A 15944-nucleotide genomic window follows, 5' to 3' on the forward strand; every position below is an offset into this window, starting at 1 on the left:
GAGGTCCCGCCTCCAGTCCTTGCTCCTCCAATCCTGGTGTACCAGGTTTGCCGGGTGGGCGGGGCTGCGGGTTCCTTGTTGGGCTGCGGAGAGGCAGCGCTGCACAGTGTGAGTGAGCGGCGAAGCTGAAGATGCGGGAGATTGTGCACATTCAGACCGGCCAGTGCGGGAACCAGATCGGTGCCAAGGTACGACCCTCAGGCGGGCCCGCCCAGTCTTCTTTGGGGTGTCCCTCAACCTTTCCTTTGTTTTAAATCTTGCGGGGAACATATTTTGGCTGAAAAAATCCTCCAAAGACAATACATTCATGCTGAGATTGCAAAAATCGTGCCTTTGTTAAAATCCTTCGCATAATGCGCCATTTAAAAGGTTATTTATTACGTATATTGTCTCCGATTTGCTAAATGCAATGGGGGTCTTTATTTCTGTATGGACATTATGGGGATCAGATATAAAGGATTTCACAGAAGCAGCCACTGTGAATGTTACAATGGACCATTCACAGGGAACGTAAGGTTTGGTTAAATTTGCTGTGGTATCTTAGATTCTGAAGCAGTGTTTGACCCTATTCAATGCTCCCTGAGATTTTTGTTTGGGAGGAGGGATTTTTTTTTGTTTCTTGCCGGAGGAAAAAGAGTAATATTGAATTCTCAAACGTGAATGCGTGAGTGGAAGTCTTTGTTGGCTGGTAGCGGTGGGGAATTTGTCCAACAGCTTCCCCGGGGTGGGGGTTAGCGGAGAGGATCTCTACAATAACTATGCTGTTTTCTGTCTCGCCAGTTCTGGGAGGTGATCAGTGATGAACATGGCATCGATCCCACCGGCTCCTACCAGGGAGATGGCGACCTACAACTGGAGAGAATCAATGTCTACTATAACGAGGCGGCAGGTACCGGATTCTCCTCCTCCCCTCTTCCTCCTTAACGTTTTTTTTTGCCGGGAGAATGGGACACGTTTGCTTCATTCTTCCTGCCGAACCTTCTCTCCCAGGCACCGTCCATTATTCATTTCATCAGAGTCCTGTGGGAATTGGAAGCAGCCGCCCTTTTCTGTAAAGAGTGGATGGGTGTTGCCTCTTCCCCCAAGAAGCTTAGCAGCACATCACTGAATGCACAGATTGAAGCCCCTGCAATGTATCCTCAAAGGTATTTGCATCGATAGATTGCACAACAAAACCGCCCATTTTACACAAAAGCCCTAAGAGGGAGAACAGCGATCGATTAAAGATTTTAAGGAAATTTTCAGTTGTTCTCGGGAGGCCGAAAGACCCCAGGATACCAGTGAGTTTATCAGATTACTGCCCATATGTTAGCATGGTTTGATGAGCAGACACTATTGCTCGAATCTGATAAACATCTCTTCCATCGCAGCACTATTTTGTGGGATGTGCGTTTGGCCCTTGGTAGGATAGGGTCTTTGTAAGATTGGGAATATGATTTTCCTTTGTGTGCCCTCCTCAAATGTTTGAAGATCCCTTGAATTAATAACCCGAGTAAAGCAATTTGGGGATTGGGAAACAGGATTGAAATGAGACAAAATCCAAAACCCTGGCTGCCAATTTATCTGTCCTATACTTCATCCCTTCATCCTGTGTTGACCTTGCTAGCTTGACTGACTACCAGTGTCATCAGTTATGACAAGGCTATTTGTTTGGTTAATGTATATTGCAATGCCTCATGGTGTAGAATATTTAACAATGTCGACCTGAACAAAACTAATATAGCTTCACTGTGTCACGCAGTGGGGTCTATTTCTCATTTGTTTTTAGTTTTTTTAATCCTTGCCACTCTGCTCAATGGTGACGTCAGATGCTGCCCAACCACCCAGTAACAGAGTTAATGTGGCGGTGAGTATTGGCAGGCTGTCTGACCTCCTGGATGAATATCCTCTCCTGCAGAAAACTATAGCATCCCTGCTACTGTCAACTTTCAGGCCTGTTTGACACTATACTCACTGGATGAACGCATTGAGCCCATGGGGGAGTCTGTTGTGTAAGTATAATGTATCCGTCTGGAAGCCATGTGATTAATAGTCTCTTGATAACGGGTTCTCAACTGGTGTCACATTGGGGTCAATTAGAAAACAGAACAGTACAGCACAGGAACAAGCCCTTCAACCCACAACGTCTGTGCCGAAATTGCCAGTTGATTAATTCTATCCCAATATTAAACGCTACATTCCTGCAAATTTATCTCAGGACCGTGTGGGTCAGAATGAAGTAGTTTGGAAATTTCTCTACAAGACTGATATAAAGTCTACTGCTTCCACATCTGATAAACCTATAATAACCTTAGATTTTACTCATTTGTATTCAAGAATATTACAATCCTGTGGCAAGAAAGAGCCTTATTTAAATTTTGAAGAATCTACATTGGTATCCAGAAACATGGATACTTTAATTTGACTGTAACAATGGTTCATTAATATTAGATTCTTAAATAATAATGGGAATCAGTGCTCAATCTCCAGTAGCGGAGATGATGGCTGTGTGTGACTGGGTAACTGATAATAATATGACATGACCAGGTAAGAATGGTGTGACGTGCTGGTGTTTATCTGAGTTGTTCTCTGAAAACTGGTTTCACTTGGGGATGATGTGGTCTCCAGACACATCAAGGGGTGTGGGGAGAGAACAGAAGCCGTGACCATATCGCATGCTGGAGCAGGCTCGAGGAAAAATGGTCTACTCCTGCTCCCATTTTTCTATGTTTTTGTTTCAGGAATAATGGGGAATTTACTGCTGGAGGATGGGCTGTCCATGCTCCCCTGTCTTATGAGCCCTGTCTGTTATGCAGCCCCTTATCTATGAATCCATCTCCGAACACTCTTGCCTCAGTCAATGTTCACCCTCAGTATAGTTAGTCACCTCCTGCAGTGCTGGCATATGCTGGAGGTGAGGACTTTAATTGAAGATTATTTTGTTTTAATTGCTCCATACCATAATGACAGCCAAGGCTTTGTAGTGGCTTTGCTGTGATAGTAGCTTCTGAGCAGAGTTTGTGGATTTGGACAGCTTCCAAGCGGTCTTGTCAACCCACGTCTTCCTTGCAGAGGGAAACCTTTCTGCTGCCCATCCTTTCCTCCAGCCTATTGCACTGGAGAAGATTCCCCCAATTGTTGGGGTTTAAGAATGGACACATGCTTCACACCAGTATGCTGCACTGCAAATCAAGACATAACCTTGTGCTGGTTTAATGAAGTTCAGGAATTTATTTTGTCCTATTGCACACAAAATATTTTGTCTTCCATCTAAAATTCTGACTGAGCACAATGCCTGCCTTTGTTAGATGATGCTGACTGCATAACTTGGACTCCATAACGCTGTCACTTTGTTCCTCCCACAGTTAGCAAGTACGTACCCCGAGCCATTCTGGTGGATTTGGAGCCTGGCACAATGGATTCTGTCAGATCTGGGCCTTTTGGGCAGATTTTCAGACCTGATAACTTTGTATTCGGTATGAATCCTTTCATGCTTAGGACTAGAATTGTTATTTCAGTATCTTTTTGCCCTTGCTAGTGATTGTTAAAGGCTAGGGCTGATATGGAACAGCCAAAAATCGAGCTTCTGCTATTGTTTGAGGGGAGAAAAGGTCTCTCCCCTCCAGGTTTCTCATTCACTGGAACTGAGATGTTTGTCTGCTGCTGCTCATCGGTGCACCGACAAGAGCATTGTCTACTTATGAGCTGGAAGCGTCCTTTCCCACTTCGGGGAAATGAGTTAGGTTCCCTTTAGCAAATTAAATTAACAGTGCTGCTCATGGCCAGTGTGGTGAGTGAGTTGATAAGGAGGACTTTTTAAATTGGAATTAAGTCACTGGCCTGTAAATCTGTAAATGAGCCCAGCCTCATCAGTTCAGGGCAGCAGGAAATGTGATCAGGACCTGGCTGTCTGCTGTGATGGTGCAGACTGAAAAAAGGGTGTCCATCACCATGCATGAAACAATGAAACAGAAGAAAGGCCCCCCCACACACATACCTGCCAGCCTGCTGTATCAGTTTCTGCCAGAGAACTGAGGCTGGAAGGGAGAGTGCAAGGCTGCCAGTCCTCTTGGTGTCTTTGGACCTCCCTGGAGGGGCAGACAGGCTGTTTGTTCCATGGTAACACCAGCCCAGTGCACATCCACAACAAATGTAGCCCCACCCCTCTGCTCCAGACTAGCACCTTCCCCGTAAACCCATCATTTTGTAAGGTCTAAATGAAGAAGGAAAGTTACTCACTTTCAGTCTGAAGCTTGCCCAACAGTCTTTCCAAGGTGCATTTGTGCCTCTTCACCCATAGGTTGGGAGTGTGCTGGTTTACAGCCAGAGAATCCTGACAGCCAGAGATGTGGTTCTCACTTCCTTGAAGACCTGATGAGTGAACCAGTCTGTGTATGAGCTGGTGGAGGGGTGCTTCCCCCACTGTGGGAGACCTGCTGTCCCCTAGCTTGCCAATGTCTGTAGAAGCTGGTTCACCCTGGTCTGTCCTGGGCCCCTCCACAGACCCAGTGGAGAGTGAGGCTTCATGACGGACAGCCTCTAGCTGCTCTAATGGCTCAATGTCCAGTGTCTGGTGTCCAGCAACCCAACGTGCCTGCAGTGGATGACCTGTGCAGTGGGCAAGAGCAAAAACACCGGCAGTTGACTGCACAGATCTGGACATCTTCATAAACAACAAGGTGGCCTGAATTGGATGCCAATTCCTTCATATCTACCTGGGAGTCTGCAGAGCAGCTGGACTAATTAGAATGCTCATTGAAAGTGCTAGTACAGGCATGATGTCCTGAGTCGTCTGGGCTATGAAGCAGCAAAGGTATTTTAAAACTAACACTTGTTGTTGAACAAAATCCTGTAGGCCAGAGCGGTGCAGGCAACAACTGGGCCAAAGGCCATTACACGGAAGGAGCTGAGCTGGTGGACTCCGTGCTGGACGTAGTCAGGAAAGAAGCTGAGAGCTGCGACTGTCTACAGGGCTTCCAGCTCACCCATTCGTTGGGTGGAGGCACCGGCTCCGGCATGGGCACACTGCTCATCAGCAAGATCCGTGAGGAGTACCCCGACCGCATCATGAACACCTTCAGCGTCATGCCTTCCCCTAAGGTGTCGGATACGGTGGTGGAACCCTACAACGCCACCCTCTCCGTCCACCAGCTGGTGGAGAACACGGACGAGACCTACTCCATCGACAATGAAGCCCTGTATGACATCTGCTTCCGCACGCTGAAGCTCACCACCCCAACCTACGGCGACCTCAACCACTTGGTGTCGGCCACCATGAGCGGGGTGACCACCTGCCTGCGCTTCCCGGGGCAGCTGAACACCGACCTGCGCAAGCTGGCCGTCAACATGGTGCCCTTCCCCCGCCTCCACTTCTTCATGCCAGGCTTTGCACCACTGACCAGCCGCGGGAGTCAGCAGTACCGAGCCCTCAGCGTGCCCGAGCTGACCCAGCAGATGTTTGACGCCAAAAACATGATGGCGGCCTGCGACCCCCGCCACGGCCGCTACCTCACCGTGGCCGCCATCTTCCGGGGGAGGATGTCCATGAAGGAGGTGGACGAGCAGATGCTGAACATCCAGAACAAGAACAGCAGCTACTTTGTGGAGTGGATCCCCAACAACGTGAAGACGGCTGTGTGTGACATTCCACCCCGCGGCCTGAAGATGTCTGCCACCTTCATTGGCAACAGTACGGCCATCCAGGAGCTCTTCAAGCGCATCTCTGAGCAGTTCACTGCCATGTTCCGCCGTAAAGCTTTCCTCCACTGGTACACGGGTGAGGGCATGGACGAGATGGAGTTCACTGAGGCTGAGAGCAACATGAATGACTTGGTGTCGGAGTATCAGCAGTACCAGGATGCCACAGCTGATGAACAAGGCGAGTTTGAGGAGGAAGAAGGCGACGAGGATGCTTGAAGGTTTGGCACCTCCCCCTCCCCTTACTGTGGAAGCTGGCAGTGTTGTAGTTTTGTTCTCCTTTCGATCTCTTGACACATTGTGGTTTTAGTTGTAAATCTTGTGAATGTCTAACATAGAATTCTGGTAGGAAAGTTGCTGTGGAACCATGTTGACAATTGTGACACATTCGACAGCAGAAGATGTTTTCCATTTGGCTAATCACTGATAAGATTTTAAAAACGTGTCAAATAAAGTTAGTTTTTTTTTAAAATCAATGAAATTTCGAAGTGACACCTGGTTTGGAATGCTTACTCGTTTGTACTACATGATTTCACTGTGTAATAAATGAACAAAGTCCTTGGACATGTTCATCATCAGTAGGCTCTGCTACCTCCTGTCACCTACTGTGCACAGGATCAGCAATACCTTTAAAACAAGTTAACTTCCACCTCCAGCTTTTCTCTCTGCCTGTCTTGACATTTCCCTCCTCTTTCTATTGCCACTGTTGGCAGTCCCACCAAAGAGCCATCCTCTTTTCCCACACATTTGCCATATCCATGCAATATTTTCCCTGAGCCATTGAGTCTAAAAATGGTAAACTAGTTTCCATTAAATCTGGCCGCCCAGTTATCGTACTGAGTTCTACCCGGGGGTGATCATAGGTTCAATGCTCAGGCACAATGCAGCCTGCAGTAGATCCAGCCCCTCTACTTTAAGCTCACAAACATAGTGTGAGTTCAAAATCAGTAGAGTTTATTGTCAATGTGCACAAGTACATGTATGCAAAAGTGTAATGAAAAACTTACCTGCAGCAGCATCATATAAGCAGCATTTACAAGAAAAACATAAACATAAAACAATTTTTACAAGAAAGAACACAATTAGAACAAAAAAACAAAGTCTGTTTTAGTGCAAAGCGGTCATTGTGTTGCTAAACAGTAGTGATTAACTTGTGCCAGTTGGTTCAAGAACTGAATGGTTGAAGGGAAGTAACTGTTCTTGAACCTAGTGTACCTCCTGCCCAATAGTAGCTGCGAGAAGATGGCATGGCCCGGATGGTGGGGATCTTTGATGATGGATGTAGCCTTTTTGAGGCAGTGCCTCCTGTAGATACTACCGATGATGGTGAGGGATGTGCCCGTGATGTATTGGGCAGAGTCCAAAATTCTCTGCAGCTTCTTACATTCCTGCATATTTGATTTGCTGTACCAGACTATGATGCAACCAGTCAGGATACTTTCAACAGTACATCTGTAGAAGTTTGTTAGAGCGTTCGGTGACAAGCCAAACTTCCTAAGAAAGTAAAGACATGGCGCGCTTTACTTTGGTTTGAGGAGTGGGAGGCACATTGGTGCTGCAAACTCATGCAGGAATACCATGATGGTTGCAATTGTCTCAGAGTACAGTTGTTGCTAATCAACTATTTAGCATTTGATCCCTACACCTTCTCCTTCACCACCATTCAGGGCCCTAGACAATCCTTCCAGGTGAGGCAGTACTTCACCTGTGAATCTGAGGGTGTAATTTATTGCCTCTGGTGCTCCCGGTGTGGCCTCCTCTACATTGGTGAGACCCGACACAGACTGAGTGATCGCTTCGTCAAGCACCTTCATTCCGTCCGCTGCAAAAGCAAGGATCCCCCAGTGGCCACCCACTTCAATTCCACATCCCACTCCCACAATGATATGTCCATCCACAGCCTCCTCTGCTGCCACATTGAGGCCAGGCATAGGTTGGAGGAACAACACCTCATATTTCACCTTGGTGGTCTCCAACCTGACGGCCTCAACATCGATTTCTCTAACTTCCAATAACCCCTCCCCTCTTCTCCCCTTCTTTTCCCTCCTTTGTCTTCCCTCATTCCTGTGGCCCCCTCCCCCCCTTTCCCCCGCCCTCATGACCTGCCTATCTATTCCCCACCTCCGTCCCTTTATTCTATGGTCCACTACCAGATTTCTTCTTCTTCAGCCCTTTGCCTCTTCTATCACCTCTCAGCTTCTTAGATCTCCCCCACCCTCCTACCTTCCCCCACTCCCACCCTCCTACCTTCCTCCCGTCACCTGGACTCACCTATCACCTGCCTGCATGTCCTGTTGCAGGAAGATGATTGTGTGTGTTGCAGTAAACTATTTTTCTTTGTTCCTCTGTGCAACCCAGCCAGAAGCTAATTATTAATGCAATCTTGGGAAGCAGCAGAGAAGTATAGAAATAATCACATGTTGATACTGAACCTTGCAATCTTGGAGTTCTGAGGCTCCCTGTCTTTATGACTGGGAGCAAGGAATCGTCTTCCTGCTGTCAGTGCTTCTATGCAATCCACATTCATTTGCCTTATCCCACCCTTGTTACAGGAGCACCTGGTTGGATTTATCTCCACCCACTTAGTTGCTGCTTTATCTGAAGGAGCTCTCTGAGCAGACAGCAGACATTATTGGTTGCCCATCTTTCCCTATGTTTACCTTGCGTTCAAAACCACTCCCATAAGCAAACCTCACATCTCAGGTGTCCAGCAATTTGTAAAGATTTGCAGGGTTTAAACTGAGCAGCGTTATTTTTGAGGCAATCAACAAAGACATCATGGCAATTACTATAGAGAACCATTCTACGTGGGCTGATGTACACACCTGTAGATGTAGCACGATGAGTATCGGGTGATAAAGTTGACTGTGGACTTAAGACAGCAACCTTGTTGAGTGGTGATCACTGGGTTGTATCAAGTGACTGTAGGGCTGTATGGAAATAAAGCCTGATGCCATTGCTGGACCTGCTGAATTTGTTCAATTTCTATGCCACAAATCTCACACTGTAGCAGATGGGTTCACAATACCGACCCTTTAAGTGTCACAGCATTCAGTGTGGTAAGTTCCTAACACGTGCCATTAGGAGTGGAGCGGGCAATCTCCTGCAACGGGACCTTTGCTCACCTTTTAACAAACAAACTGGGCTGGCGCAGTTCGCCTGCTCGCTCTGCGGCGGAGCGCAGGCCGCCTCACACCGCGGGCTTCAGACCTGGCCAATCAGGAGTCGCGCGGAGGGGACTTTCCGTGAGGAAGAAGCAAGTTCTGCAAAAGCAGCTTTGAACTCTGCCGGCCAGGATTCAACTTCTGCAAGGTTTGTTTACTGGGGTTTAGTGGAACCAGATATCGCAGCTCCAACGAAAGCCACTCATGAACAACAACCACCAGTGTTTGTATAGATTCCATAACGTTATAAAATTGCCCCGGCTCCTCTGGGTGGGTGACTGGGCCAAGAAAAGGTTGTGAATTCAGGACCTTGGGTACAAAAATCCAGGCTGACATTTGACACAAGGGATGAATTACTGTAGTATTGAAGGTTCATGAAATGAGGTTTTATGGGTAGAGATTAGGAACAAGAAGAGTTTGTCACTTTGCTGGGGATGTATTATAGACCTCCCAATAGTCAACAGCAGATAGAGGAACAGACATATCAGAGACGTGTAATAAAAATAGGGTTTTACTACTAGTGAATTACAATTTCCCAAACATTAACTGGGATTATTTTAGCATTAAAGGCACAGCGGGGGGGGGGGGGGGCAGAATTTTTGAGCTGTGTTCAGGAGAGCTTTTTGACACTAAGTAAACTGACCAATGAGGGATGGGCATTATCTTCGGGAATGATCTGCTCAAGTGGAGGGAGTGTCAGCGGGGAGCCTTTTGGTGATAGTGACCATAACTCCGTGTATTTCAAAGTGGTTATGGAAGAAAGATAGGGATGGACCAAGGAAGGCAAACTTCATTAAAATAAGACAGGACCTGGCAAAGATTGACTGGGAGCACCTACTTGCACGTAAGTCTACAGCTGCATAGTGAGAAGTATTCAAAGGTGAAACAGTGAGAGTTCAGGGCCAACGTGTTTCTGTAAGGGCGAAAGCCAGGGGTAACAAATAGAGGGAACCCTGGACGTTGAGGGATATTGAAGGTTGGATAAGGAGAAAAAGGGAAGCATATGGCAGGTGTAAGAAGGGGGAGACCTGTCAAGAATATAGAAAGTGTAAGGGAGATGCTTAAAAAGGAAATTAGAAGGGCAAAGAGGGATTATGAAATGTTACTGGCAAACAGACTGAGGTAAATCTGAAGCTGTTTTATGTATATTAAGGGCGAAAGAATAACCAGAGAAAGAGTGGGGCCCATTAGGGACAATGGGGGCAATCTGCATGTGGATCCAGAAGGTACAGGTGAAGTCATAAATTAACACTTTTCTTCGGTATCCACAAAGGAAGTGGAATTTGTAGGTGGAGGATTCAGTGAAGGGGAGGGTGGATTTCTAGTGCAAGTCTTCATAAATAAAGAGGGGATACTACTGGGTGCCTTAGCAGTCTTAAAGGTAGATAAATACTCAGGGCCAGATGGCATTTATCCCAGGCTGCTACAGGAGGTAAGGGAAGAGATTGCTGGAACTCTGACTGAGATTTTTAAATCTTCATTGGCCACAAGTGAGGTACCAGATGACCGGAGGACTGCAAATGTGAACCCTCTCTTCAAAAAGGGCAGCAAGGAAAAGCGTGGTAATTGCAGACCTGTGAGCCTAACATCAGTAGGAGGGATTTTATTGGAAAAAATCCTGAGGGGCAGGATTAATCAGAGATAGCCAGCATAGCTTTGTCAAGGTCAGATCCTGTCTGATAAAATGTTTTGAAGAGGTAACAAGGTGTATTGATGAGGGAAGTAGGTGTGGTTTACATTGACTTCAGAAAGGTCTTTGACAAGGTCCCACGTGGGAGACTGATCCAAAAGGATAGGGCCCATGGGATCCAGGGCATGATGGTAAATAGGATACAAAATTGGATTGGCAATAGGAGACAGAGGGTGCTGGTAGAGGGTTGTTTTAGTGATTGGATGCCTGATCCACAGGGATCGATGCTGGGACACTTGGTGTTTGTAATATACATGAATTTGGATGTGGATGTAGGTGGCATGATCAGTAAGTTCGCAGATGACATCAAGATTGGTGGAGTTGTTAATATTGTGGAAGAGAGTGGTCTTAGGCTACAGGGTGATAGTGATGCATTGGTGAAATGAGCTGAAAAATAGAAGATGGAGTTTAATCCTGATAAATGTGAGTTGATGCATTTTGAGGGCACTGATGAGGCTAGCAAAAACACCATGAATGACAGGGTCCTAGAGAGTATTGAGGAACAGAGGGACCTTGGTGTACAAGTCCATAGATCCTTGAAGGTGATAGTACAGGTAGATAATGTGGTTAAGGTGGCATATGAGATGCTGGCCTTCATTAGTTGTGTCATTGAATACCAGAGCAGGGAGGTTATACTCCAACTTTATAAAACATTGGTCAGACCTCAGCTGGAGAACTGTGTGCAGTTCTGGTTACCATACTATAAAAAGAATGTGGTAGTGATGGAGAGGGCGCAGAGGAGATTCGCCAGGATATTGCCTGGGATAGAGCATTTCAGTTATGAGGAAAGACTGTAGAGGCTAGGTCTCTTCTCCGTGGAGCAGGGAGGTTAAGAAGGGACATCACTGAAATGTATAAGATTATGAAGGGTATCGATAGGGTAGATAGCAGGAAAAATTTCCCTATATCAGAGACAGATAAAACTAGAGGACATAGATTTAGAGTAAGGGGGATGAGATTTAGAGGGGAACTGAAGGGAGACCTTTTACACCCAGGGAGCGGTAGGTATCAGGAATACGCTGCCTGAGAGACTGGTGGAAGCAGAATTGCTGACAGTATTTAATAATTGTCCAGACAAGCACTTGAATTGCCTAGGCATAGAAAGCTATGGGCCACATGCTAGAAGATGGGATTAATACAGATGGATTGGTTGGCATGGGTGCGGTGGGCTGACTGGGCTATTTCCATTCAGTACAACTGTGTAACTCTATGATATCAATGTTGTCAATGGTAAAATGGACGAAAAATAGCAGATGGAATTTAATCCTGAAAAATGTGAGGTGATGTTGGAAGAGAGGTCACCACACTTTAGGAAAGATATGATTTCATTGGAGATGGTGCAGAGAAGATCCACCAGGATGTTCCCTGTGATGGAGCGTTTTAGTTATGAGAGACTAGATAGGCTGGGTTCATTTTCCTTGGGGCAGAGGAGGCTCAGGGGAGGACCTGATGAAGGTATACAAAATTATGGGAGGTGCAGATAAGGTAGAGAGTAGGAAACTTTTCCCCATGTCTAAAACCAGAAGTCATAGGCTTAGAATAAGGTTTAAAAGGGATCTGAGGAAGAAATTTTTCACCTAGGGGATAGTTGGAATCTGGAACATGCTGCCTGAGGGGGTGATGAAGGCAGGTATTCCCAAACATTTAAGAAGTACTTGGATGTACACTTGAAGAGCCAAAGGCATATAGAAGGCTATGGACTGGGTGGTGTAAGCTGGGAGTGTTACAGATAGGCACGTGGTGAGTTGAAGGGCATATTTCTGTGTTGTAAGGCTCTAAGACTGTTAAGGAAGCTCCAAAAGCTTAGTCACCGAGCTAACCTATAAGGGTGATCTTAAAGAAGGAGAGAGGTTGAGAGGACTAGGAAGGGAATTCCAGAGTTTAGGGCTCAGCAGCTACTGACATGGATGCAAGAGCTGGAGGGCTGGAGTCTGGAATCGAAGCACAGGCTTCTTGAAGAGTAAAAGGGCTGGAGGACATTCCAGAGACAGAGAAAGCATGGAAGAATATGAAGGAAAATTTAAAACTTGAGGCATGGGAGTCGCACAGAGGTGGAATCTCTCTTTTGCACGCACAATGCGCACACTGCAAAAACCAGTGTGGGTCATTGGTGGTGGACTGAAATTCCACCCTTTCTGCTCAGACAGTGTAGTTAAGGGACTTAGAATACTGGAGTGCCCGGATTAATCTCAAGCTTTATTTCATTTAAGTGGTCCAACCATCCCACTTCTTGGATGATATTTTCTTTCAGTTGAAGTGCATTCCAGGCAGAGGAGAATTGACCTCCATTCTCAAACCAACTATTTTTATTGACACAGCTACGAAAGATTATGCTCTGATTAAATGAATGTTGGAAGTCTTGTTGCATATACTGTCCATCTCAACCCTTCCATAAGGCAGTTAAGCTCACGAGCAGGCTACAAAAGCAAGTTGTGTTTGTTTTCTGGCAGGACATGCAGTCTGTTGACAGAGAAATGGGGGGCTGGGTGGGGGGGGGGAAGGATCTGCTTTAAGAAATTTGGCTGTCAAAGGAGGTTCTGTAAAGTTCAGGGAGCAGCAGAAAGTCCTGTCAACCCTGTACATCAGATGTTAGGGACAGCTGGAAAGCCAGGCATGTTGTGGGTGGGATCTGTTCCCGATCACTGGATGGAATCTGGCAGGAGCCAGGCTACCTGCTGGGAGGCTGGTCCAAGGAAAGTTTTGCTGTTGACCACACAATCCTGGGTCCTTGTGAATGCTTAGTGACTCTGGGACTATTTGTGTTCCAGTAATTCAGCTCGGGAATGGATTCTTTTACAACCTGGGCACCTGGTTATGGAAACCTAAAGATGGCTGTTCCCTGCTGCTGTTGTGGTACAGCCAACTTTCCATTGAAATGCAGGACATCTCTTAGAATATGCGACCACTGGCAGTCCCCTTATCCAATCCAATCTGTTGATAGTCAAGGCAGACCCACTCATTCCATAGAACCGTAGAACCATACAGCACAAAACAGGCCCTTCGGCCCACCGTGTCGTGTCGTCCATCAGACCACCCTCACACTACCTAACCCCTTCCTCCCGCATATCCCTCTATCTCACGTTCCTCCATATGCCTATCCAACAAGCTCTTGAACCTGTTCAATGTATCTGCCTCCACCACCACCCCAGGCAGTGCATTCCATGCACCAACCACTCTCTGGGTGAAAAACCTCCCTCTGACATCTCCCCTGAACCTCCCACCCATAACCTTAAAGCCATGACCTCTCGTCTTGAGCACTGGTGCCCTGGGAAGGAGGCGCTGACTGTCTACTCTATCTATTCCTCTCAATATTTTATATACCTCTATCATGTCTCCTCTCATCCTCCTCCTTTCCAGTGAATAAAGCCTTAGCACCTTAAGCCTCTCCTCATATTCAATACCCTCCAATCCAGGCAGCATCCTGGTAAATCTCCTCTGCACCCTCTCCAATGCCTCCACATCCTTCCTATAATGAGGCGACCAGAACTGAACACAGTACTCTAAATGTGGCCTAACTAGAGTTTTGTAAAGCTGCATCATAACCTCGCGGCTCTTAAACTCAATCCCGCGACTTATGAAAGCCAACATCCCATTGGCCTTCTTAACTGCTCTTTCCACCTGTGAGGCAACTTTCAACAAACTGTGAATATGAACCCCCAGATCCCTCTGCTCCTCCACACTGCCAAGTACCTTGCCATTTACCCTGTACTCTGCCCTGGAGTTTGTCCTTCCAAAGTGTACCACCTCACACTTCTCCGGATTGAACTCCATCTGCCACTTGTCAGCCCAGCTCTGCATCCTATCAATATCCCTCTGTAAGCTCCGACAGCCCTCCACACTATCCACAACACCGCCTATCTTAGTGTCGTCTGCAAACTTACTAACCCAGCCCTCCACCCCCTCATCTAAGTCATCTATAAATATCACAAAAAGTAGAGGTCCCAGAACCGATCCCTGCGGGACACCACTAGTCACTGCCTTCCAATCCGAGGGCACTCCTTCCACCACAACCCTCTGCTTTCTACATGCAAGCCAATTCCTAATCCACACAGCCAAGCTTCCTTGGATCCCTCGGCCTCTGACCTTCTGAAGAAGCCTACCATGAGGAACCTTATCAAATGCCTTACTAAAATCCATGTAAACCACATCCACCACACTGCCCTCATCAATCTTCCTGGTCACCTCCTCAAAGAACTCTATCAGGCTTGTGAGGCAAGATCTTCCCTTCACAAAGCCATGCTGGCTGTCCCTAATCAGTCCATGATTCTCTAGGTGTTCATAAATCCTATCCCTTAGAATCCTTTCTAACAGCTTACCCACCACAGACGTGAGACTCACCGGTCTATAATTCCCTGGCCTATCCCTATTACCTTTTTTGAACAAGGGGACCACATTCGCAATCCTCCAATCCTCCGGCACCACCCCCATAGACAACGAGGACTCAAAGATCCTTACCAGCGGTTCAGCAATCTCCTCCCTAGCCTCTCGAAGCAGCCTGGGGAAAATCCCGTCAGGCCCCGGAGATTTATCTGTCTTAATATTATTTAACAACTTCAACACATCCTCCCTCTTGATATCAACAACCTCGAGAACATTACCCCTACTAGCACTCCCTTCCGCATCATCAAGACCCCTCTCCCTGGTGAATACCGAAGAGAAGTACCCATTCAGAACTTCTCCCACTTCCGCCGCCTCCAGGCAAATTCTCCCACCTTTGTCTTTAATCGGACCTACCTTCACCCTAGCCATCCTCCTACCCTTCACGTACTTGAAAAAGGCCTTGGGATTTTCCTTAACCCTACTAGCCAAAGCCTTTTCATGTCCCCTTCTAGCTCTCCTCAGCCCTTTCTTAAGTTCCTTCCTCGCTACCCTATATTCCTCACGGGCCCTGTCTGAACCTTGCTGCTTATACCTCACGTATGTTACCTTCTTCTCCTTAACAAGTCGTTCCACCTCTCTCGTCACCCACGGTTCCTTCACCCTGCCATTCCTTCTCTGCTTCACCAGGACATATTTATCCCTAACATCCTGCATAAGATCCCTGAATATCGACCACATCCCCATGGTACATTTTCCTTCAAAAAGGACATCCCAATTTACACTCCCAAGTTCTCTCCTTATAGCCTCGTAGTTAGCCCTTCCCCAATTGAAAAACCTCTTGTCCTCTGCACCTGTCCCTGTCCATGACAATTTTAAAGGTTATGGAGCAATGGTTACTGTCCCCCAAATGCTCACCCACCGATAGATCCTTCACCTGTCCCGGTTCATTTCCTAAAACTAGATCTAACATGGCATTCCCTCTAGTCGGCCTGTCAACATACTGCGTCAGGAATCCCTCCTGGACACACTTAACAAATTCTGTCCCATCTAAACCTTACTTCCCGGAAGGTTATTACATACGTATATGCCTAAAG

The 15944-nt window shown here is 46.9% G+C and overlaps 2 protein-coding genes across 7 annotated transcripts in view; both read left to right on the forward strand.

Annotated features, from left to right (window-relative positions):
* Positions 1 to 47: 47 nt before the first annotated feature.
* Positions 48 to 6337, forward strand: LOC127570263 (tubulin beta chain). 6 transcript variants are annotated; one of them, XM_052015617.1, is made up of 5 exons: positions 150 to 188; positions 781 to 889; positions 1724 to 1846; positions 3345 to 3455; positions 4835 to 6336. In XM_052015617.1, exons 4-5 carry the CDS (start codon positions 3395 to 3397, stop codon positions 5893 to 5895), a joined length of 1122 nt encoding a protein of 373 aa, XP_051871577.1. In that variant the 5' UTR covers positions 150 to 188; positions 781 to 889; positions 1724 to 1846; positions 3345 to 3394; the 3' UTR covers positions 5896 to 6336. The 6 variants fall into 6 exon arrangements, with proteins under 6 accessions (XP_051871574.1, XP_051871577.1, XP_051871578.1 ...); XM_052015614.1 differs by lacking the exon at positions 1724 to 1846 and having other exon boundaries at positions 48 to 188; XM_052015618.1 differs by lacking the exon at positions 150 to 188 and having other exon boundaries at positions 783 to 889; positions 1742 to 1846.
* A 2537-nt stretch (positions 6338 to 8874) lies between these two features.
* Positions 8875 to 15944, forward strand: part of LOC127570259 (serpin B6-like) — a 46725-nt gene continuing 39655 nt past the window's right edge. Inside the window, exon 1 of the mRNA XM_052015607.1 lies at positions 8875 to 8988. The gene's annotated coding sequence lies outside the window, so the exon portion shown is untranslated. The remainder of the gene's footprint in view (positions 8989 to 15944) is intronic.

Source organism: Pristis pectinata, chromosome 5 (assembly GCF_009764475.1).
Source record: "Pristis pectinata isolate sPriPec2 chromosome 5, sPriPec2.1.pri, whole genome shotgun sequence".
Classification (NCBI taxonomy): domain Eukaryota; kingdom Metazoa; phylum Chordata; class Chondrichthyes; order Rhinopristiformes; family Pristidae; genus Pristis; species Pristis pectinata.